The sequence below is a fragment of the Protomyctophum bolini genome, assembly GCF_963924005.1.
Source record: "Protomyctophum bolini genome assembly, chromosome: 23".
Lineage (NCBI taxonomy): Eukaryota > Metazoa > Chordata > Actinopteri > Myctophiformes > Myctophidae > Protomyctophum > Protomyctophum bolini.
Window position 1 is genome coordinate 28,934,706 of NC_137884.1, and position 22,976 is coordinate 28,957,681.

The 22,976-nt window shown below is 41.7% G+C and overlaps 1 protein-coding gene across 3 annotated transcripts in view; it reads left to right on the forward strand.

Annotated features, from left to right (window-relative positions):
- Positions 1–22,976, forward strand: part of fam3c (FAM3 metabolism regulating signaling molecule C) — a 32,532-nt gene that overhangs the window by 2,773 nt on the left and 6,783 nt on the right. The window contains exons 2-9 of one of the 3 annotated variants that reach the window (XM_080757081.1): positions 2,393–2,431; positions 2,960–3,064; positions 5,769–5,795; positions 9,070–9,193; positions 12,845–12,903; positions 17,888–17,938; positions 18,040–18,124; positions 20,161–20,287. In XM_080757081.1, coding sequence (XP_080613207.1) covers positions 2,416–2,431; positions 2,960–3,064; positions 5,769–5,795; positions 9,070–9,193; positions 12,845–12,903; positions 17,888–17,938; positions 18,040–18,124; positions 20,161–20,287 — 594 coding nt within the window. In that variant the 5' untranslated portion in view covers positions 2,393–2,415. The other 2 variants (XM_080757080.1, XM_080757082.1) reach the window with 2 other exon arrangements.

Here is a 22,976-nt window from a genome sequence, read left to right on the forward strand (position 1 = left end):
TGCAACTTTCGTTCTTTTTTTTTACCCCTCTATCACACGGAAATATGTTTTTTTGTGTCCATATCACTAACGGCCCAAAAAATAGTTCCAAAGTTTAAAGAAAGTTGCGCTAATATTTTAGAAATAGGTCAACAATACAAATGTACGTTCGTTTTGTGGATTCATTTACTTTTACTGCGTGGCCCCCAGTACCCCCCCCCCCCCCACAAAATGACCGGAACTACTTAATATTTCACCAAAACCAGAGCAGAACTCCCACCACGGGACTCAACCAATCAGAACCAGAGCAGAACTCCCACCACGGGACCCGGGGCAATCAATGAATACAGTTGCAACCACTGTATTAATGGCAAGTATTTCATACAAAAAAATAATAATCTTTTGTCCTCACTGTCAGAGGGTCGGTGGGGCGGGTGGGGGGTGGGCCGCGTTGCCTCTCCTCCTGTGTACACATCATGCAGATCAGGCATTCAAATAATGCTCTTGTTTTCACCTGCCAGGTGAGGTATAGTGGAGGAAGTGGAAACCCCAATGCATTCTCCCATCGGCACTTTTAATATAATTTATTTAAAGACGGTTACGCCGCGGACAAAGCCAACTCGGATCGTGACGAATCATGACAATGAACACAATGTTTTGGGGCCGATCAAATAATTTATAAGACGAAAAATAAAACAAATAGTGTTGTTTGTCTCCTGACTTTCTTTTCTTCTTTCTAATGATTTGATCGTCCCAAAATATTGTGTTCATTGTCATGATTCGTCACGATCCGAGTTGGCTTTGTCCGCGGCGTAACCGTCTTTAAAAAAATGATATTGAAAGTGCCGATGGGAGAATGCATGGGGCTTCCACTTCCTGGGCCACTCGCTTTTCTGAAAGGGGGCGGGACTGCGGCGCTCAATAGGCTATGCATAGATAGATAGATAGATTTCTTTATTTTTGTGTCATGCACCAAAGGCGCCCAGCCCACATGGACTTACAGGACACACCATAACATTGCATTCAATATTGCATTGTGTACAATAAACAGATTTGTTTTGTTGATATTCCATTTTTTCTTTTTTTTTCTTTTTTTTTCTTTTTTACACAAACAAAACATTCTGCCTTATTTCCCACGCCCTGCATAAAAAGTCTGCCAAAGCCAAAAGTACCTTTCCTAAAACAAAAGTCCTCCAACCAGAAAAAGTCAGCACAGATGGTTGTCATTTTACAAAATAATATATGTCTTAATTCTTCATATAATGGGCAGTAAAACAAAAAATGAATTTCATTTTCAATTTCTTTTAAATCACACACTAGACAGACTCTGTGCATACTGTACAGTACTGTACTCTGCTTTAATAGGCTACTTGTTCACAATGAAACCAGCAAGAAAACACCCTGGTTGGCAACAGCGATTGAAACCTGCCCGCTGACCCAGCGACAGAACTATTGGTTTCTGTCTACAGAACACAACAGAACCTGCCGAGGCAGACAGAACTATTAGTGTCTGTCTACAGAACACAGAACTATTGGTTTCTGTCTACAGAACACAACAGAACCTGCCGAGGCAGACAGAACTATTAGTGTCTGTCTACAGAACACAGAACTATTGGTTTCTGTCTACAGAACACAACAGAACCTGCCGAGATGGACAGAACTATTAGTGTCTGTCTACAGAACTATTGGTTTCTGTCTACAGAACACAACAGAACCTGCCGAGGCAGACAGAACTATTAGTGTCTGTCTACAGAACACAGAACTATTGGTTTCTGTCTACAGAACACAACAGAACCTGCCGAGGCAGACAGAACTATTAGTGTCTGTCTACAGAACACAACAGAAACTGCCAAGGCGGACAGAACTATAGTGTCTAGTGTCTACATTCACTGCACATGTCCTGAATTTACAGTAGTTCTGCAGGATGTTCACAACATCAAAGAGTGTCAGGATTTCATGGTAGTTGTTCGTGACATAATTAATAACGTGGCCCCCATGACAATTATAAAAACATGTCTCCTGTGTGTGACTGTGTGTGTGACTGTGTGTGTGTGTGTGTGTGTGTGTGTGACTGTGTGTGTGACTGTGTGTGTGACTGTGTGTGTGTGTGTGTGTGTGTGTGTGTGTGTGTGTGTGTTCAATACAGTTGCAGGGATCAATAGGTCATACTCGGACATACTTAAATAGACACATACAGACCTACACAGTACACACACACACACACACACACACAGCTGTTCATTTGGGAGACAGTGTGCACCGCTCAAATGTTCGAAAATGTATATGGATGGACATTTTCCCAACGTGGAAACGATTGATTATGTAAAGTATAATTTGCGATGATGTGATTGAGCCATTGAATGTAATGACTGTGACAGGCCTGTGGGTGGCCCACCTGTTGTTCTCTGTGCAGGTGGTGAGCTGTGGACAGAGAAGATGCTGAGGCCCGGAGGTACGTAAGGGTTATAGGGACAGATAAGATGCTGAGGCCTGGAGGTACGTAAGGGCTGAGTGAGTCACATGACCTCATGTCATGGCAGCAGTGATGGGGAAAAAGTACTCAATTTATTGTTTTACTTAAAAGTGTCAATTCTGCAACGTCTAACTACTCTATTACAACTTAGTGAAAGTGCGGAATTATGTACTTAGTAATTATGTACTTAGTAATTATGTACTTAGTAATTATGTACTTGGTAATTATGTACTTGGTATTATCCAAGTAATCATTGTGCAGAATGTCCCATTTAAAGTTTTTAAAGTGTACTGTATAATCTTCTTTTGGAAAATAGCCGATCTACAAGCTCACAGTGCGTCGCATCACGACGCACTGTGAGCTTGTAGATTGGCTATTTTCAGAATCCATTGGTTGACTTGACTAATAAGAATCAAGCCTCTTATCGTGTGTGTGTGTGTGTGTGTGTGTGTGTGTGTGTGTGTGTGTGTGTGTGTGTGTGTGTGTGTTCGTTCTTCACCCCGCCAGGTTTGTTGAAGTTGGCCGTGATCATCGGGGTGTTCTTCCTGGCTGTTTTCCTGGCATTCGAGCTGTTTGAAATTAATATGGATTTTAAAATGGGAAGCATTTTCGGTGAGTACTTCTTAACCCATTCTGAACGGGAACTAATTTTGGTGTTAGCATCATGTTATGCTTTAGCTATTGAAAAATAGCAGACCTACAAGCTCATAGCGCGCCACCGAGTGGCGCGCTACGAGCTTGTAGGTCTGCTATTTTTGAAAAATCGAAGAACGACTGACATTTTTAGAATCTGATCTCAGGTCAGAATGGGTTAATCAGAACAGTGTGTGTCCAGTGGAAAACCTCGTATGAATCTGATCTCAGGTCAGAATGGGTTAATGTATGATTTAAACCCCCGTTCTGACCTGAGATCAGATTCTAAAAAATGTTCTTCTACGTCCTGACAGTTTTCTGAAAAAGCCTATGTTTCTAATGTCAGTTGTTCTTCGATTTTTCAAAAATAGCGCACCTACACGTGTGTGTGTGTGTGTGTGTGTGTGTGTGTGTGTGTGTGTGTGTGTGTGTGTGTGTGTGTGTGTGTGTGTGTGTGTGTGTGTGTGTGTGTGTGTGTGTGTGTGTGTGTGTGTGTGTGTGTGTGTGTGTTCAACAGTCTCTCTCTCTCTCTCTTGACCTTTGACCTTTGTCATTGTCACTCTGATGAACCTCCGATACTGGTTCTGCAACTAAAGCTGAATTACAACTTTTACTTCCTCAAGGAAGTGAAATCTCATATTTGTTATTAATATTCAATATCAGCTTCAGTATACAAAAATTGACCACATTTTTTAATTTTCGATCACCAAAATTTAACCCATTCTGACCTGAGATCAGATTCTAAAAATGTCTTCTACATCCTGACAGTTTTCATTCTGCCCTGAGATCAGATTCTAAAAATGTCTTCTATGACAGTTGCTCTTCGATTTTTTTTAAATAGCAGATCTACAAGCTCGTAGCGCGCCACCAAGTGGCGCGCTACGAGCTTGTAGATCTGCTATTTTTCAATATCTAAAGCGCGACATGATTCCAACACCAAAATGGGTTCCCGACCCAAAATGTGTTAATATAACAGATCATAATTTGTGGCTGGCTAAAATGGAAGCATCCCCTACCTTTATTATAATATCCTGCAGCACTTCCTACCTCGTTCCTTCACTTTTAGTACGTTGTGTTCAGTGTTTTCATCATAATAATGATCATAATAATGATCATTTTAGTACGTTGTTGTATATGTTCAGTTGAGTGTTCAGTGTTTTCATCATAATAATGATCATAATAATGATCATTTTAGTACGTTGTTGTATGTGTTCAGTTGAGTGTTCAGTGTTTTCATCATAATAATGATCATTTTAGTACGTTGTTGTATGTGTTCAGTTGAGTGTTCAGTGTTTTCATCATAATAATGATCATTTTAGTACGTTGTTGTATGTGTTCAGTTGAGTGTTCAGTGTTTTCATCATAATAATGATCATTTTAGTACGTTGTTGTATGTGTTCAGTTGAGTGTTCAGTGTTTTCATCATAATAATGATCATTTTAGTACGTTGTTGTATGTGTTCAGTTGAGTGTTCAGTGTTTTCATCATAATAATGATCATTTTAGTACGTTGTTGTATGTGTTCAGTTGAGTGTTCAGTGTTTTCATCATAATAATGATCATTTTAGTACGTTGTTGTATGTGTTCAGTTGAGTGTTCAGTGTTTTCATCATAATAATGATCATTTTAGTACGTTGTTGTATGTGTTCAGTTGAGTGTTCAGTGTTTTCATCACAATAATGATCATTTTAGTACGTTGTTGTATGTGTTCAGTTGAGTGTTCAGTGTTTTCATCATAATAATGATCATTTTAGTACGTTGTTGTATGTGTTCAGTTGAGTGTTCAGTGTTTTCATCACAATAATGATCATTTTAGTACGTTGTTGTATGTGTTCAGTTGAGTGTTCAGTGTTTTCATCACAATAATGATCATTTTAGTACGTTGTTGTATGTGTTCAGTTGAGTGTTCAGTGTTTTCATCATAATAATGATCATTTTAGTACGTTGTTGTATGTGTTCAGTTGAGTGTTCAGTGTTTTCATCATAATAATGATCATAATAATGATCATTTTAGTACGTTGTTGTATGTGTTCAGTTGAGTGTTCAGTGTTTTCATCATAATAATTATCATAATAATGATAATTTTAGTACGTTGTTGTATGTGTTCAGTTGAGTGTTCAGTGTTTTCATCATAATAATGATCATTTTAGTACGTTGTTGTATGTGTTCAGTTGAGTGTTCAGTGTTTTCATCATAATAATGATCATTTTAGTACGTTGTTGTATGTGTTCAGTTGAGTGTTCAGTGTTTTCATCATAATAATGATCATTTTAGTACGTTGTTGTATGTGTTCAGTTGAGTGTTCAGTGTTTTCATCATAATAATGATCATTTTAGTACGTTGTTGTATATGTTCAGTTGAGTGTTCAGTGTTTTCATCACAATAATGATCATTTTAGTACGTTGTTGTATGTGTTCAGTTGAGTGTTCAGTGTTTTCATCATAATAATGATCATTTTAGTACGTTGTTGTATGTGTTCAGTTGAGTGTTCAGTGTTTTCATCATAATAATGATCATTTTAGTACGTTGTTGTATGTGTTCAGTTGAGTGTTCAGTGTTTTCATCATAATAATGATAATTTTAGTACGTTGTTGTATATGTTCAGTTGAGTGTTCAGTGTTTTCATCATAATAATGATCGTCTAATTTCCCCCAAATATATTTTCTGTCTCCTTTGCGTTCCAGCCGGAGAACCGCCCGTGGAGGAAGTCCGTAAGTATCCACCCTTTTCATTGATTGATTGATTGATTGATTGATTTATTGATTGATCGAAATATGTATTAACAGTTTGCAGAATTACAGTATACATTTCAAGCACAAACTCAATACAGAGACAAGTTAACTGTGAGTGTAACATTTAGAGACGTACAGATAGACACTTCTATATAGTTAAAGAACAGAACAGGAATTCATCATAAAGGAGGTAAAAAGGGTAAAGATACATAATTATACAGTGAGGGGAAAAAAGGGGGGGGTGGGATTCATATTTTACGGGGGCCAGTTTCGAATGCCTGATTTCTTTGATCAAATCTCTCCGTCTATGTACAGTACATTCACATTACTGTCCTTTTCCACCCGCAAATGATATTTCAACACAGATAAATATGTATAAGAAACCTAAAGTCAAGGCCACAGCATGTACACAGTATTATTATAGAATAGTTGTCATATATATAGTTGAATGTAGATCATAGCAAATTACTTGCTCTACATTTAAAGTTAAATTCCACTGCAACGCAACAGTAAAGTTCCAATGAAAAATGTCTTTACGTAGTTGGAAGGGAATTTACAAGTAGTAATAATTGAACACACACACACACACACACACACACACACACACACACGCAATGCATGCAAACACACACTCACGCACGCATGTGTGCGGGCGTGCACAGTGTGTGTTCCTGCTTCTGGTGACTGATTGAATTGTCCTAATGAATGGGGACATCATTTTTTTTGTTATTTCATGCTTGGTCTTTGATTGTCATGCATGGACGTTTAGGACTCCCTGATGCAACATTACCAAAAATAATTACCAAGAATAATAATAATCAAACTAAACATCTGTGAAAAAAGTCACCACAACCAGGGACGAATTTTCAATGAGTCTAACATGAGAGTTTGAGGGGGCATGGTGGCACAGTTGGTAGTGCTGTCGCCTCACAGCTAGAAGGTCCTGGGTTCGATTCCCGCTCGGGACGCTGTGGGCGCTGGCGGCGTGTTTCCTCCTCCGCGTCATCAGTGCCCATACCCGAAGGCGTGGGTTGGCGAAAGGGCCTTTCTGTGTGGAGTTTGCATGTTCTCCCCGTGTCCCCTAGGGTAGGTACCCTCACAAAAAACATGCAGTAATCCTGGTCTCTAAAACTGCCTCCCCCTGGCCAGCCGGGGCGCCTGATGGAGGGGAAAGGAACTGGTTGGAATAACGTGTTCCTTCCACGCGCTACGTCCAACCAGGGAAACTCCCCCCTGTCAGGTGTAAAGGAGCAACTTGGACACTCAGGCATGAAGGAAGCATGAGTTCAAGTCCGTTGCTCTCCCCTTGTCCCCCATATATGGGGACTAGGTTGGTCTCCCCTTGTCCCCCATATATGGGGACTAGGTTGGTCTCCCCTTGTCCCCCATATATGGGGACTAGGTTGGTCTCCCCTTGTCCCCCATATATGGGGACTAGGTTGGTCTCCCCTTGTCCCCCATATATGGGGACTAGGTTGCTCTCCCCTTGTCCCCCATAGATGGGGACTAGGTTGGTGGAGGGTGTGTAGAGCCCAGGATCACATTAGATGATTGACACAGGGGTGAAAAATGGGTTACAAAATCATGGGATAAAAAATATATTAAAAAAAAAGAAAAACGACTGTCTGGGGTTGGGGGGGGGGGGGGGTGCTCACAAAAGCCACGGTGGAAATGCAAACGATCCCAAAATGTCTTTTACGAAACCACAAGCACGGGAGAGCAGTGCATGTCGGAGCGCTAGTCGGAGCGCTGTTCCCGCATGTCGGAGTAGCGCTCCGTCAGAATTACCATGGGATCCCAAATTATCCAGAGTGGACTTTCCCTTTTTTTTTTTAAAGGGTCAGGATGTTGTATGGGACCGTTGTTGATAAGAGTCTGTTAACCTTTGATCATTTTACGTTTGTTTGTTTTGTGTGGATAGTTTGACAACTACAGTAGCATTATTACTGGGGAAAGGAAAGGTACCATGTTTACCCTGCAGGGTAACTGGACTAAGGAAAGGAAAGGTACTATGTTTACCCAGGGTAACTGGACTAAGGAAAGGAAAGGTACTATGTTTACCCAGGGTAACTGGACTAAGGAAAGGAAAGGTACCATGTTTACCCAGGGTAACTGGACTAAGGAAAGGAAAGATACTATGTTTACCCAGGGTAACTGGACTAAGGAAAGGAAAGGTACTATGTTTACCCAGGGTAACTGGACTAAGGAAAGGAAAGGTACCATGTTTACCCAGGGTAACTGGACTAAGGAAAGGAAAGGTACTATGTTTACCCAGGGTAACTGGACTAAGGAAAGGAAAGGTACCATGTTTACCCAGGGTAACTGGACTAAGGAAAGGAAAGATACTATGTTTACCCAGGGTAACTGGACTAAGGAAAGGAAAGGTACTATGTTTACCCAGGGTAACTGGACTAAGGAAAGGAAAGGTACCATGTTTACCCTGCAGGGTAACTGGACTAAGGAAAGGAAAGGTACCATGTTTACCCAGGGTAACTGGACTAAGGAAAGGAAAGGTACCATGTTTACCCAGGGTAACTGGACTAAGGAAATTAAAGGTACTATGTTTACCCAGGGTAACTGGACTAAGGAAAGGAAAGGTACTATGTTTACCCAGGGTAACTGGACTAAGGAAAGGAAAGGTACTATGTTTACCCAGGGTAACTGGACTAAGGAAAGGAAAGGTACTATGTTTACCCAGGGTAACTGGACTAAGGAAAGGAAAGGTACTATGTTTACCCAGGGTAACTGGACTAAGGAAAGGAAAGGTACCATGTTTACCCTGAGGGTAACTGGACTAAGGAAAGGAAAGGTACCATGTTTACCCAGGGTAACTGGACTAAGGAAAGGAAAGGTACCATGTTTACCCAGGGTAACTGGACTAAGGAAAGGAAAGGTACCATGTTTACCCTGCAGGGTAACTGGACTAAGCATCAGATGCTTGTTTACAGCCAGGCCCTGCTTATTTCATAGAACATTTCATGGTAGTGGTCCAACGCCTTGTCCAAGGGCACTTCAGCGGTGGTAATTTTTAACGTGTCGGACCGCTGATTCGGACTGGCGACCTTCCGGTATCGAGACCGCTCCGCAATCCGTTCGGCCACCGCTGCCACGAGGGGTGTGTGTGTGTCTGACACAAGTACAGTAGGATACAGTAGGATACAGTAGGATAGTATGACATGTATTTGTGTTTACTGGGGGGGGGTGTGTCTGACACAACACTGACACACACGACTGTATGGCTCTTCGCTCACAGCAACGATGCCGGCGAGGAACAAATGTGGACTGTCCAAGGCGTGCCCGGCCGGACACTTCTCCTTCAAGATGGCCAGCGGCGCGGCCAGCGTCGTCGGGCCCAAGATCTGCCTGGAGGACAACGTGTAAGAAAAACATTATAAGATCCACAAGCCTGGGAACGGATCTGATACTTCTGCTGTTTCTGAATTGTAAAGGCTTCATTCATAGGTGGTGAGGTGACCACCGAACTACAACATGAGGTCACTGAGCCGCGGTGAAGAGCAAACCACCGCCTCTGTTTTTACTCGCCACCGCTCAATGTTCTGTCAGCTCCGGTGGTCAGCTCACCACCAGCTCACGCTCCGGTGGTCAGCTCACCACCGGAGCGGAGGTGGTCACCTCACCACCGGAGCGGTGGTCACCTCACCACCGGAGCGGTGGTCACCTCACCACCGGAGCGGTGGTCACCTCACCACCGGAGCGGTGGTCAGCTCACCACCGGAGCGGTGGTCAGCTCACCACCGGAGCGGTGGTCAGCTCACCACCGGAGCGGTGGTCAGCTCACCACCGGAGCGGTGGTCACCTCACCACCGGAGCGGTGGTCACCTCACCACCGGAGCGGTGGTCAGCTCACCACCGGAGCGGTGGTCACCTCCCAATGCATTTTTCCCTCATAGACATTTCAAAACGTATTTATTTAAAGACCTTTTAAGCGTCGTACGAAGCCAACTCTTGTCGTGACAAATCATGACAACAAACACACAATATTTTGGACCAAACAAATAATTACAAAGAAGAAAAACAACCACATAAAAGTGTTGTATAACCTGCCGTTTTTTTTCCTACTTTCTAATTCTTTGTTTGGCCCGAAAACTTGTGTTTGTTGTCATGATTTGTCACGACAAGAGTTGTCTTTGTGTCCGCGGCGTATAAACGTCTTTAAATAAATACTTTCTGAAAAGAGGGGAAAATTAACAGGGGTTTATTTTCTGGGTCTCTCGAGGGGGGGCGGGACTGCGGCGCTCTATAGTCATATGGTATGCAATGCATCCATATATTAGTCATACTGGACATCTGTCAAACATTTCACAATGATTAGTACATGTTTGTTTTAGGGTGTGTCTGTTAGGGGTGCAACGGTTCAGTTAGACCACGGTTCGGTTCGAACCTCGGTATGGGGGCCACGGTTTCGGTTCGGTTTCGGTACAGTAAAAAAAAATACCCCCTTGTGAAGTGATCCCCAGGAACGCGCCCTACTGTACCCTCTACTGTACTGTACTGTACTAGTGTCACTGTACTGGCACACACGAAATCATCATATATACAGTTAATAATGTGCGTGTGTGTTAGGTTGTGCACAGGTGGTGAAAAACAACCACGCTGTTTTCATGCTCATACCCAGCCAGCCAGCCAGGCAGTGGCTTGCACCACTCAAAAAGGTTTATTTATAGCATTTTCTTTTCTTCTCTTTTTTTAGCATATATTATTTTATTAGGCATTTCTGCCTTTTCATTATTTTAAAGGGGGAAAAAAACCTTATATTGCTATTTTAATGTGCCTCATCATTATTTTTAAGGGGAAATAAATGCACCTATGCGCTCACACGGGGCATTAAGCACATGCAGGAAAGAGGAGAGGAGAGTGTCTCCTGGGAGGGGAGTCATTCACAGTGAATGCGTCGTGTCTCAGAAAAATAGCCTACAAAAGTTTACAATAAGTCTACATGAGGATTTAAGGATATTATGCTTATATTATTAGAAGAAGGGCTTCTATCTACAGTCATGGATTGGACATGGGAGTATTTTGTTGGTACTTTTCTGACGGAATGAATGTCCTGCTGCGGGTTGTTTTTGCTCTCACTCTCCCTCTTAATTAGCACTCAAACAGCGAGTGCAGATGCAGAATCAGATCTGAACAAACTTACAACGACCGTGCTTAGAAGCCTGTTGGCGCGAGGTTACTCCGCTGTGTGTGTCTCTGTGTATGACGATCAATAATTATTCCAAGAACGACGTTTAAAGACGAGTGCTGGATTCTCCTCATCATGCCGTCTCTCTCTCTGTGTGTGTGTGTGTGTGTGTGTGTAGGGGGTGGGCCGACAGAGTGCTACACTTCTGTGACCGAAAGAGTGCTAGACTTCTTAGTAGGACGGTGTGTGACCGATAGAGTGCTAGACTTCTAAGTAGGCCAGTGTGTGACCGAGAAATACATTCTTCGCAGCTGTAATAAATTAATTAATGCAAACCGAAATAGCGCGGTTCATTAGAGCGCATTGAACCGTGTATGTGGAACCGAACGGTTCGGTTTTCGGTTGAAAACCGTTGCACCCCTAGTGTCTGTGTGTGTGTTTTTGGTTTAGCACGGCGTGGCACTCCCTTCAGCACATGGCAATGTTAGGTTAGCTGAAAACTAAAGCAACGATGACTAGAACTAAGACACAGGGCTGTATTTTGCGTGTCTTAAGTACCAGGTCTTATTCCCTATAACTTGAGTAAACTAAAGACCTGGAGGCGTGATCAATGCCATTTGGCTATTCTGAGTGTCCAAAGAGCATTGACCACGCCTCCAGGTCTTTAGTTTACTCAAGTTATAGGGAATAAGACCTGGTGCTTAAGACACGCAAAATACAGCCCTAAATGTATTGACAATTTCGTCAACCAAATAAAAACGAGACTAAAATGTTAGGAAGGGACCTAGTAGTGGACGAGAGATCCAGTATGAGTCATTTTACACTTGGTCGCATGCTGGAAATACCTGATCTACAAGCTCACCGTGTCACAGCATGACGCGTTGTCACTTGTGAGCTTGTAGATCAGCTATTTTCAGCAAGTGTAAAATCAGTCATTACGACGGCATTTAAGGCCCGCCAAAATACATTTTAGTCGACTAAAACTAGACTAACACTAAAACATTGCAGGTGACTAAAATGTGAACTAAATGAAAACTATTCAAGAGACTTTATGGACTATTTTATTATGACTAAAATCTAAATCGATTTTGCAACAGAAACGAGCCCAAAAGTAGCACTCTATATACATTGACTGTTTTAAAATCTACATTAGAGATCTGCAGTATCTGGTAGTAATGTTTTTTTAAACATTAACTAAATCTTATATGGGGATCCCTGGCACAAAATATTTTTAGATGGGGATCCACTTGAAGATACATATATTACTGATATTACTAATTTGACTGGTCTAAACATTAGGAAGGAAGCCCAAATAAGAAGCCCAAGAATGGTGTCTTAGTTTTAGCCATCTTAGCTTAGTTTTTATTCTCTTTTCATTTTGTTTTCGTCAATGGAAAAAGAAAAAAGAAAGTAGTCGACAAACGTTTAGTCTATGAAATCAACGCTGCTCTGATCTCACACTTGTGTCATTTTGGTTTGGTTTTTCAACCAAGGTTGGTGTTTTAGGTCGTTATTAGAGAAAGTAAAAAATGAGTGTTCATTTTTTTTTTTTTTTTTTTCATTTGCTGCTTTCTTTTGTTTTAGGGATTTTAGCTGTTTTTGGCAGGGGGGGGGGGGGGCGGGGGCATTCGAACATGGGGCTAAATATGTATTTCTTTACAAAATGTTATAGCGATTTTATTATTTACTATAGTCCTACTAGACCCCAGGAAATTACATCTGGCCACAGAAGATCACAGGATCTACTGAATGTGAAGGAGGCCTACTGGGGGGGGAAGCCACACTGTGTGTCATATAGGCTCAATATGTCACATTGTGACTGCTAAATGCCTGAATTATGAATTCTACTTTAATATTATTATTGTTGTTGTTCTTTTCCGTTCAGACTGATGAGTGGCGTGAAGAACAACGTCGGGAGAGGTATCAACATCGGCCTGGTTAACGGTAACGTCAACATACTTCATATGAGATCAGATTCTATAAATGTTCTTCTACATCCTGACAGTTTTCTGAAAAAGCCATGTTTCCATGTCAGTGGTTCTTCGATTTTTCAAAAAATACAGACCTACAAGCTCGTGGCGCGCCACTCGGTGGTGCGCTATGAGCTTGTAGATCTGCTATTTTTCAATAGCTAAAGCATAACATAGTGCCAACACCAAAGTTTTGAGAATCTGGGAAATTTGGGAGAAATATCGGGGGCATTTTATTTCGCCTATATAATGAAGTGCCAGGGCGGTAAAAAAAAAAAAGGATGCTTCGTTCATTTTTAGCAACACCTTTTATAAAATGTACCGTACAAGTATATCTATGCTATATCTTATAGCAAAACGATATTTATTGGATAAGTGGGGAGTCAATGGAGAGTATTGCAACTCTAGATTCATCCCATTATTTAAAAAGAATCTAGAGTTGCAAATTGCAGCTATAGGTCCATGTGTATTCCAGCCATATACATGCATATTCTAATACAATACTTCCTATAGGATAATATGGAACATCAAAGCAATATTTAGATACTTTTTTGTATATATATTTTTTTTAAATAGCCGATCTACTAGCTCACAACGTGTTGCGGAGGCGATTGATTGAATACTTTATTGAAAAATATATTTCAAAAGGATAAATTCACAAGAAAGCCGTTAGGCTTGTTTCCATTGTGGTCCTCTTGGGGAAAGGGGAAGGGGAGCAACAGACAATAAACGGTACAATACAGACAGAAAAACAGGAGGTAAAAAACAAACTAAACTAAAAACAGGACAAAAAGCATATAAACTGACCAATAAAACTGGATTTCTATTCTTTTTTCATTTATGCCATTTATCTATTCTACACTATATTTACACTATGTTTTCGGCCAACCATCTTTTTAATGTGGATTTAAAAATATCAAAGGAACTGGTCACATTGAGGCTGGAAGGCAAGCCATTCCACTGAACTGCTGCCGAGTACAGGAATGATGTTTTTCCCATATTGTTATGAAAAAGGCAGGGTTTAAAATCAGTAGGGCTCCCTCTGGTGTAGTGCCTGTGAGTATCACTAACTGTTGAAAAATAGTCACTGAAATATTTGGGTGCTACATTATTTCTAATCCTGTGAACTAGACACATTTTAAATGTGGATACTCGCTCCTCCACTTTAAGCCACCCCAGACTGGTGAAGTGGGCAGGGAGAAGGTGGGTTCTAGGATGCAACTTCAGGATCACTCTGTATACCAAGATGTACAGGCATAGTCAAATTGACATTGTACAAGAGCCCCAGCCAGGATCTTTAGGGTGTTTGTATCTAAAAGGCTAGATATTCTAGCTAAAAAAGTTGTTCTTTGGCTTACCTTTGAAACTACTTTTTGTGCCATATTTTCTCCTGAAAGCTTATTGTCCAAAATGCACCCCAGGTAAGTAATGGATTCCTTGGCTGCCACTTCCAAGTCCCCCACCACTATTTTAAACCCAGGAGACTTCTTCAGTTTGTAATTCGACCCAAAGAGAATGGACTCAGTTTTACCAAGATGAAGAGACAGTTTGTTGTCTGATAGCCAGACACTGACTTTAAGGAGTTCAGCACTAAGTAGCTTTTCGACCTCTGTTTTCTCCTTATGAGAGACTATACAGTGCTGAATCATCCGCAAAAAGAAGTAAGTTGCAGTCAACGGCTGACTTCATATCATTGACATATAATAAAAAGAAAAGTGGACCTAAAATGCTCCCCTGGGGGACCCCACTTGATAGAGTTAGCGACGAGGACAGGGTGCCATTCAGGTCTACCACCCGTTTCCTTCCCATCAAGTAGGACCTCAACCCACTGGAGTGATACACTGTCAAAACCCAAAGCCTTAAAGGTTTTATGACATTCATTTTCATTTATTTTTCTTTTTCTTTTTTCTTTTAGGTTTTATGACCTCAATTACACCCAAAAAACCTGAACTTTGAACATTCAGTGGATTTTCTGTGGTCTGAAGTTTCCTTTGGGGTTTGGAAGCCTTTTGAGCTACAATGAAAACAGGCAAAACAGTGAAAACAGTGACATCTGCTGGCAAATCCCATTGACATATATGGGATTTGCAGGATCTTACATCACAAACTGCCGGCAAATCAGAGGCCTGTTTGAGGCAGAAAACCCCAGATCACAGAAAATCTATTGAATGTTAAAAGTTCATGTTTTTTGGGTGCAATTGAGATTAGAAAACCTAAAAAATATAAGAACAATTCCAAAACCTTTTTTTTAATGTCACAATCCCTTTAAGTTTGTTCAAAAGAATGTCATAGTTCACCGTGTCAAATGCCTTCTGGAGGTCCAACATCACCATGCCACAGTATTTCCCTTTATCCACCTCTAGTCTAATATAATCTGTTAGATAAAGCAAACGGGTGTCGGGGCTTTCTAAAGCCCGACTGCAAATCAAACAAGAGGTTGTGTGTTGTCAAATAATGATTAATTTGCTCATGTATAATCCGTTCCACAACCTTTGAGACGGAACATAAAATGGATATAGGTCGATGATGTCCGGGATCCGATTTGGTTCCCTTTTTGTACAAGGGTACAACTCAAATTTAAATTTAAATAGACTGGGAAAGTGGCCTTGTTCAATTGATAAATTGGTTAGGTAGGTTATGCAGGGAGCAATAACTTCAGCTGCATCAACTAGAAATCTTGCCGGGATGTTGTCATGACCCGCTGCCTTTCCAAGTTTTAGGGCTTTGAGTTTTGTCAGTACCGGCTTCTTCCTCTGTCACTTTACTCAGGGAGAAAGCATCAGACTGGACTCCCATTTGCTGGTAGTAGCTGTGGATCCCTTGTGGATCACCAAACTTATTAGTAGCAGCAGGAAGTTTCTGCACCAAAATGTATTTGCTATGTTTGTGAAGAATTCATTAAATCTACATGCAACTGTAGCTTTATCATATGTTATAGACCCATTTACCTCTAAGCCTATGCTACTTTGTTTCATTTTTGGATTTTTCCTGGGTCCCTAAAGGTTTTAGGGTTGACCACAGCTTTTTTTCTTATGCTCCTCAATTTTATTCTTAAAATAGTCATTTTTTTGCCTTGATTACCATTCTCTGTACCTTATTTCTAAGAATTTTATATTCTTTGAAATCACCAGGCAATTTAGATTTTTTGAACTTACATAGTGTTTTATTTCTCAGGTGAATGGTATTCAAAATATTTTTATTTATCCAAGGTTGGGTTCTCTGTTTAGTCCTAGTCTCCTTTAACGGAGCAGCATTGTCAAGCTCATGTAGATTGAATATCTTGTGAAAACGTTCCCAGCTTTGTGAGCGTTGTGAGCTTGCAGATCGGCTATTTGTTTAACGTACGACACGTCGTACGGCGAAGCATGCGTCAGGCTTCCCTCTTGTTTTTAGCCGAGGCGACGTACACACAGTCAACTCAACTCAACACAGAGTCAACACACAGTCAACTCAACACAGAGTCAACACAGAGTCAACACAGAGTCAACACAGAGTCAAGACAGAGTCAACACAGAGTCAACACAGAGTCAACACAGAGTCAAGACAGTCAGACACACATGGCTCCTCCTCGGTGCTAAAATAAACAGTGTACACTAACCCGACTTTACGATAATAATGGACAGTATGTCGGGACACGCTGTTCATGTTGGGCAGCAGCAGTGCCGGTCCGCAATGCTTTAAACTCTTCCCGCTCCACTATGTCGGAACTAAAACCTTAGTACCCGTAAAAAGGTCGGTGGCCGGTCGGTGCCTAGGCTGCGAGAGACGGCATCGCACACCATCAACCACGCTGCTCCGGCACCCGGGAAACAAACGCAAGCACAGCGGCCAATGGGAAGAGAGTGCAAAGCATCCAAAGCGTGCCCTGTTACAGCTTTAACTTTTTAGTTCTCGCTCCACATCTGAAACGGAGAAGCCGAACCATTTGTGTCAGGTTGTCTCGGTAGTAAAACTCCTGTCCTATCTTCTTTTTTTTATCTGTACATTTTTTTATCCCACGATTTTGTAACCCAGTTTTTCTTTTCACCCAGTGCCAATTGTCTAATGTAATCCTGGGCGCTACACTTCCTCTGCCAACCTGGGGGGGGGGGGGAGTCCAAGCTGCTTCTAGTCACCTGACAGGGGGGAATTTCCCCGGCCAGACGTATAGCGCGTGGAAGGGACACGTTATTCCGACCAGTTCCTTTCCCCTCCATCAGGCGACCCGGCTGGCCAGGGGGAGGCAGTTTTAGAGACCAGGATTACGGCATGTTTTTGTGAGGGTATCTACCCTAGGGGACACTTGGGAGGGGAGCTTGTAGGTCTGCTGTTTTGGAAAGAAAATAAATTTATAATTTGTTTTATTTCATCATAGAAGTTCAGCCAAATACTGCACTTTGAAGTTGCTTGATTCAGTATTTTGATATAATTATTTGATATAAATTGTATCTGCCACCTTCCTATACAAAGTATTGCAAACCCATTATAACTTCAGACTCTATTTTAACCTTGATAGATTCATTGAAAACACCAGTCCTTGGTTCTGGTCATCTTGGGACTGATATATTGTCCTTCTAATGCCGTGCTTTTTCAATAACCTTTTTTTAATTTATTTTCATTGATGTTTTATTTTCCAAAAACATGTTGGAAAAATACATGAAAAAAAGGTAATTAACCCATTCTCACCTGAGATCAGATTCTAAAAATGTCTGTTTGAAAATGACAGTTTTCTGAAAAAGCTGTGTTTCTACGTCAGTCGTTCTTCGATTTAAAAAAAATAACAGACCTACAAGCTCGTAGCGCGCCACTCGGTGGCGCGCTACGAGCTTGTAGGTCTGTTATTTTTCAATAGCTAAAGCATAACATAATGCATTGCTAACACCAAAAGGGGTTCACGGCACACTGTGAAACATCCCTTCAAACGTCACTCAGATGTCTCTCTACGGTCTGTCTGTCTGTCCTTGTCTTTGTCCCCGCAGGAAAGACAGGGGAGGTGTCCAAGACCGACTTCTTTGACATGTGGGCCGGAGGTGAGGTCATCATTACCAATGCTCTCTGCTGTCATAAAACACACACACACTGTACTGTATGTATACTGTATAACCGTGACCTCTCCGTGACCCCTTTACAGACGTCGCCCCCCTAATCAAGTTCCTGAAGGACATTCAAGATGGGACCATCGTGATGATGGCGACGTTTGATGATTCTGCCACAAAGTAACGACCATTCTGTCTGACTGTCAACTTGTATTGGCTTAATTTAGTTCAAACTGTAGGCTATATTCAGTGACGTAAGCAGGTTTTCAATGTAATGAGTCCCAGGATGCAGGGATGGTCTTTTTAGAAATGAGTCCCAGGATGCAGGGATGGTCTTTTTAGAAATGAGTCCCAGGATGCAGGGATGGTCTTTTAATAATAATAATAATAATAATAATCATACATTTTATTTATATGGCGCCTTTCAGGTCACTCAAGGTCGCCTAACAAAACAGAAAAGAAATACAATACAATAAAGCAAGTTTAAAATACACACAAAGGCCCGCAGCAGACTTCTACTCAAGGTGGGAGTAGGCTTGTCTGAAAAGGTGAGTTTTGAGGTGGGATTTGAAGGTGGGGAGTGAGTCCATGTTACGAATGTCGGGGGGAAGGCTGTTCCAGAGGCGAGGGGCAGAGCGGCTGAAAGCTCTACCCCCCATGGTGGACAAACGAGCTGGGGGAACAGTGAGGTTGGTGGAGGAGGCAGACCTAAGTGACCGGGTGGGAGTGTTGATATGGATGAGATCAGACAGATATGGGGGGAGAGGTAATGGATGGCATTGAATGTGTTGAGGAGGATCTTGTAATCTATGCGGTATTTGATGGGTAGCCAGTGGAGTTGGTGAAGAACGGGGGTGATGTGGGAGATGGCAGGGGTTCTGGTGATGATGCGGGCTGCAGCGTTCTGGACCAGTTGGATTTTATGGAGGAGTTTGTGGGGGAGACATTTTAGAGATGAGTCCCAGGATGCAGGGATGGTCTTTTAGAGATGAGTCCCAGGATGCAGGGGTGGTCTTTTAGAGATGAGTCCCAGGATGCAGGGGTGGTCTTTTAGAGATGAGTCCCAGGATGCAGGGATGGTCTTTTTAGAAATGAGTCCCAGGATGCAGGGATGGTCTTTTAGAGATGAGTCCCAGGATGCAGGGATGGTCTTTTAGAGATGAGTCCCAGGATGCAGGGATGGTCTTTTTAGAAATGAGTCCCAGGATGCAGGGATGGTCTTTTAGAGATGAGTCCCAGGATGCAGGGATGGTCTTTTTAGAAATGAGTCCCAGGATGCAGGGGTGGTCTTTTAGAGATGAGTCCCAGGATGCAGGGGTGGTCTTTTAGAGATGAGTCCCAGGATGCAGGGATGGTCTTTTAGAGATGAGTCCCAGTGACATTTTTATGAGTCCCACTTCAACAACGTTAGGAGTCATATTTTGCCATTTTTACAAATTGCAGCATTTAACTCCCATTCCATTTCATATGGTTATAATGTGGTTATATTCATGTAGAAAACAGAAGAATAGATGATTATTATAACCAAAGCTAGCAAAATAAACTAGAATAAAATGCAGCCTATTTTAATCTGTGTATATTGTGTTGTGATGCCATGAATGTGAAGTGGGTGAATGTGAAGTACAGATAGATGGATAGATTTCTTTATTTTTGTGTCATGCACCAAAGGCGCCCAGCCCACATGGACTTACAGGACACACCATAACATTGCATTCAATATTGCATTGTGTACAATAAACAGATTTGTTTTGTTGTTATTCCCTTTTTTTTTTTTCTTTTACACAAACGGAACATTCTGCCTTATTTCCCACGCCCTGCATAAAAAGTCTGCCAAAGCAAAAATACCTTTCCTAAAACAAAATTCCAGTTTTTCATATAGTCCTCCAACCAGGAAAAGTCAGCACAGATGGTTGTCATTTTACAAAATAATACATGTCTTAATTCTTCATATAATGGGCAGTAAAACAAAAAATGAATTTCATTTTAAATTTCTTTCAAATCACACACTAGGTGTGACATTGTAATGTGACATTGTAATGTAAAGCGCTGTATACAATGCACTTCTGAAGGTGCGCTTGATGATGCAATTCATGTAGGCCAAATAATGAGTAATTCTTCATTTCAAGAGCTGCTTGACGACAGCATTTCAACGGCATGCTGCACACACATATGAGGTAAAGTCACACAACGTCTTTCTCCGTCTCTCTTTGACGCAGACTCAACGACGAGGCCAAGAAGCTGATCACGGACCTGGGCAGCTCCGTGATCAACACGCTGGGCTTCCGCGACAACTGGATCTTTGTCGGCGGCAAGGGCATCAAGACGAAGAGTCCGTTTGAGCAGGTGAGGATCGTGGCTTTCACTTTGGAAAACTGACTTGACTCACGGATTTGAGTCTTCGACCATTTGTAGAGCGTCGCAGTGCCCCCTCCCCCTTTCATGACAGAACCTTCTCTCTCTCTCTCAGCACATAAAGAACAGAACTAACAGAACCTTCTCTCCCTCTCTCAACACATAAAGAACAGAACTAACAGAACCTTCTCTCTCTCTCTCAGCCCATAAAGAACAGAACTAACAGAACCTTCTCTCTCTCTTTCTCAGCCCATAAAGAACAGAACGAACAGAACCTTCTCTCTCTCTATCAGCACATAAAGAACAGAACTAACAGAACCTTCTCTCTCTCTCTCTCTCAGCACATAAAGAACAGAACTAACAGAACCTTCTCTCTCTCTCTCAGCCCATAAAGAACAGAACTAACAGAACCTTCTCTCTCTCTCTCAGCACATAAAGAACAGAACTAACAGAACCTTCTCTCTCTCTCTCTCAGCACATGAAGAACAGAACTAACAGAACCTTCTCTCTCTCTCTCTCAGCCCATAAAGAACTGAACTAACAGAACCTTCTCTCTCTCTATCAGCACATAAAGAACAGAACTAACAGAACCTTCTCTCTCTCTCTCAGCCCATAAAGAACAGAACTAACAGAACCTTCTCTCTCTCTCTCAGCACATAAAGAACAGAACTAACAGAACCTTCTCTCTCTCTCAACCCATAAATAACAGAACTAACAGAACCTTCTCTCTCTCTCTCAGTACATAAAGAACAGAACTAACATAACCTTCTCTCTCTCTCTCAGCACATAAAGAACAGAACTAACAGAACCTTCTCTCTCTCTCAACCCATAAAGAACAGAACTAACAGAACCTTCTCTCTCTCTATCAGCACATAAAGAACAGAACTAACAGAACCTTCTCTCTCTCTCAGCCCATAAAGAACAGAACTAACAGAACCTTCTCTCTCTCTTTCTCAGCCCATAAAGAACAGAACGAACAGAACCTTCTCTCTCTCTATCAGCACATAAAGAACAGAACTAACAGAACCTTCTCTCTCTCTCTCTCTCAGCACATAAAGAACAGAACTAACAGAACCTTCTCTCTCTCTCTCAGCCCATAAAGAACAGAACTAACAGAACCTTCTCTCTCTCTCTCAGCACATAAAGAACAGAACTAACAGAACCTTCTCTCTCTCTCTCTCAGCACATGAAGAACAGAACTAACAGAACCTTCTCTCTCTCTCTCAGCCCATAAAGAACTGAACTAACAGAACCTTCTCTCTCTCTATCAGCACATAAAGAACAGAACTAACAGAACCTTCTCTCTCTCTCTCAGCCCATAAAGAACAGAACTAACAGAACCTTCTCTCTCTCTCTCAGCACATAAAGAACAGAACTAACAGAACCTTCTCTCTCTCTCAACCCATAAATAACAGAACTAACAGAACCTTCTCTCTCTCTCTCAGCACATAAAGAACAGAACTAACATAACCTTCTCTCTCTCTCTCAGCACATAAAGAACAGAACTAACAGAACCTTCTCTCTCTCTCAACCCATAAAGAACAGAACTAACAGAACCTTCTCTCTCTCTATCAGCACATAAAGAACAGAACTAACAGAACCTTCTCTCTCTCTCAGCACATAAAGAACAGAACTAACAGAACCTTCTCTCTCTCTCTCAGCACATAAAGAACAGAACTAACAGAACCTTCTCTCTCTCTCTCAGCACATAAAGAACAGAACTAACAGAACCTTCTCTCTCTCTCTCAGCACATAAAGAACAGAACTAACAGAACCTCTCTCTCTCTCAGCCCATAAAGAACAGAACTAACAGAACCTTCTCTCTCTCCGTACATAAAGAACAGAACTAACAGAACCTTCTCTCTCTCTATCAGCACATAAAGAACAGAACTAACAGAACCTTCTCTCTCTCTCTCAGCCCATAAAGAACAGAACTAACAGAACCTTCTCTCTCTCTCTCTCTCTCAGCCCATAAAGAACAGAACTAACAGAACCTTCTCTCTCTCTCTCTCAGCCCATAAAGAACAGAACTAACAGAACCTTCTCTCTCTCTCTCTCAGCCCATAAAGAACAGAACTAACAGAACCTTCTCTCTCTCTCTCTCAGCACATAAAGAACAGAACTAACAGAACCTTCTCTCTCTCTCTCAGCACATAAAGAACAGAACTAACAGAACCTTCTCTCTCTATCAGCCCATAAAGAACTGAACTAACAGAACCTTCTCTCTCTCTATCAGCACATAAAGAACAGAACTAACAGAACCTTCTCTCTCTCTCTCAGCCCATAAAGAACAGAACTAACAGAACCTTCTCTCTCTCTCTCAGCACATAAAGAACAGAACTAACAGAACCTTCTCTCTCTCTCTCAGCACATAAAGAACAGAACTAACAGAACCTTCTCTCTCTATCAGCACATAAAGAACAGAACTAACAGAACCTTCTCTCTCTCTATCAGCACATAAAGAACAGAACTAACAGAACCTTCTCTCTCTCTATCAGCACATAAAGAACATAACTAACAGAACCTTCTCTCTCTCTCAGCACATAAAGAACAGAACTAACAGAACCTTCTCTCTCTCTCTCAGTACATAAAGAACAGAACTAACAGAACCTTCTCTCTCTCTCTCAGCACATAAAGAACAGAACTAACAGAACCTTCTCTCTCTCTCAGCACATAAAGA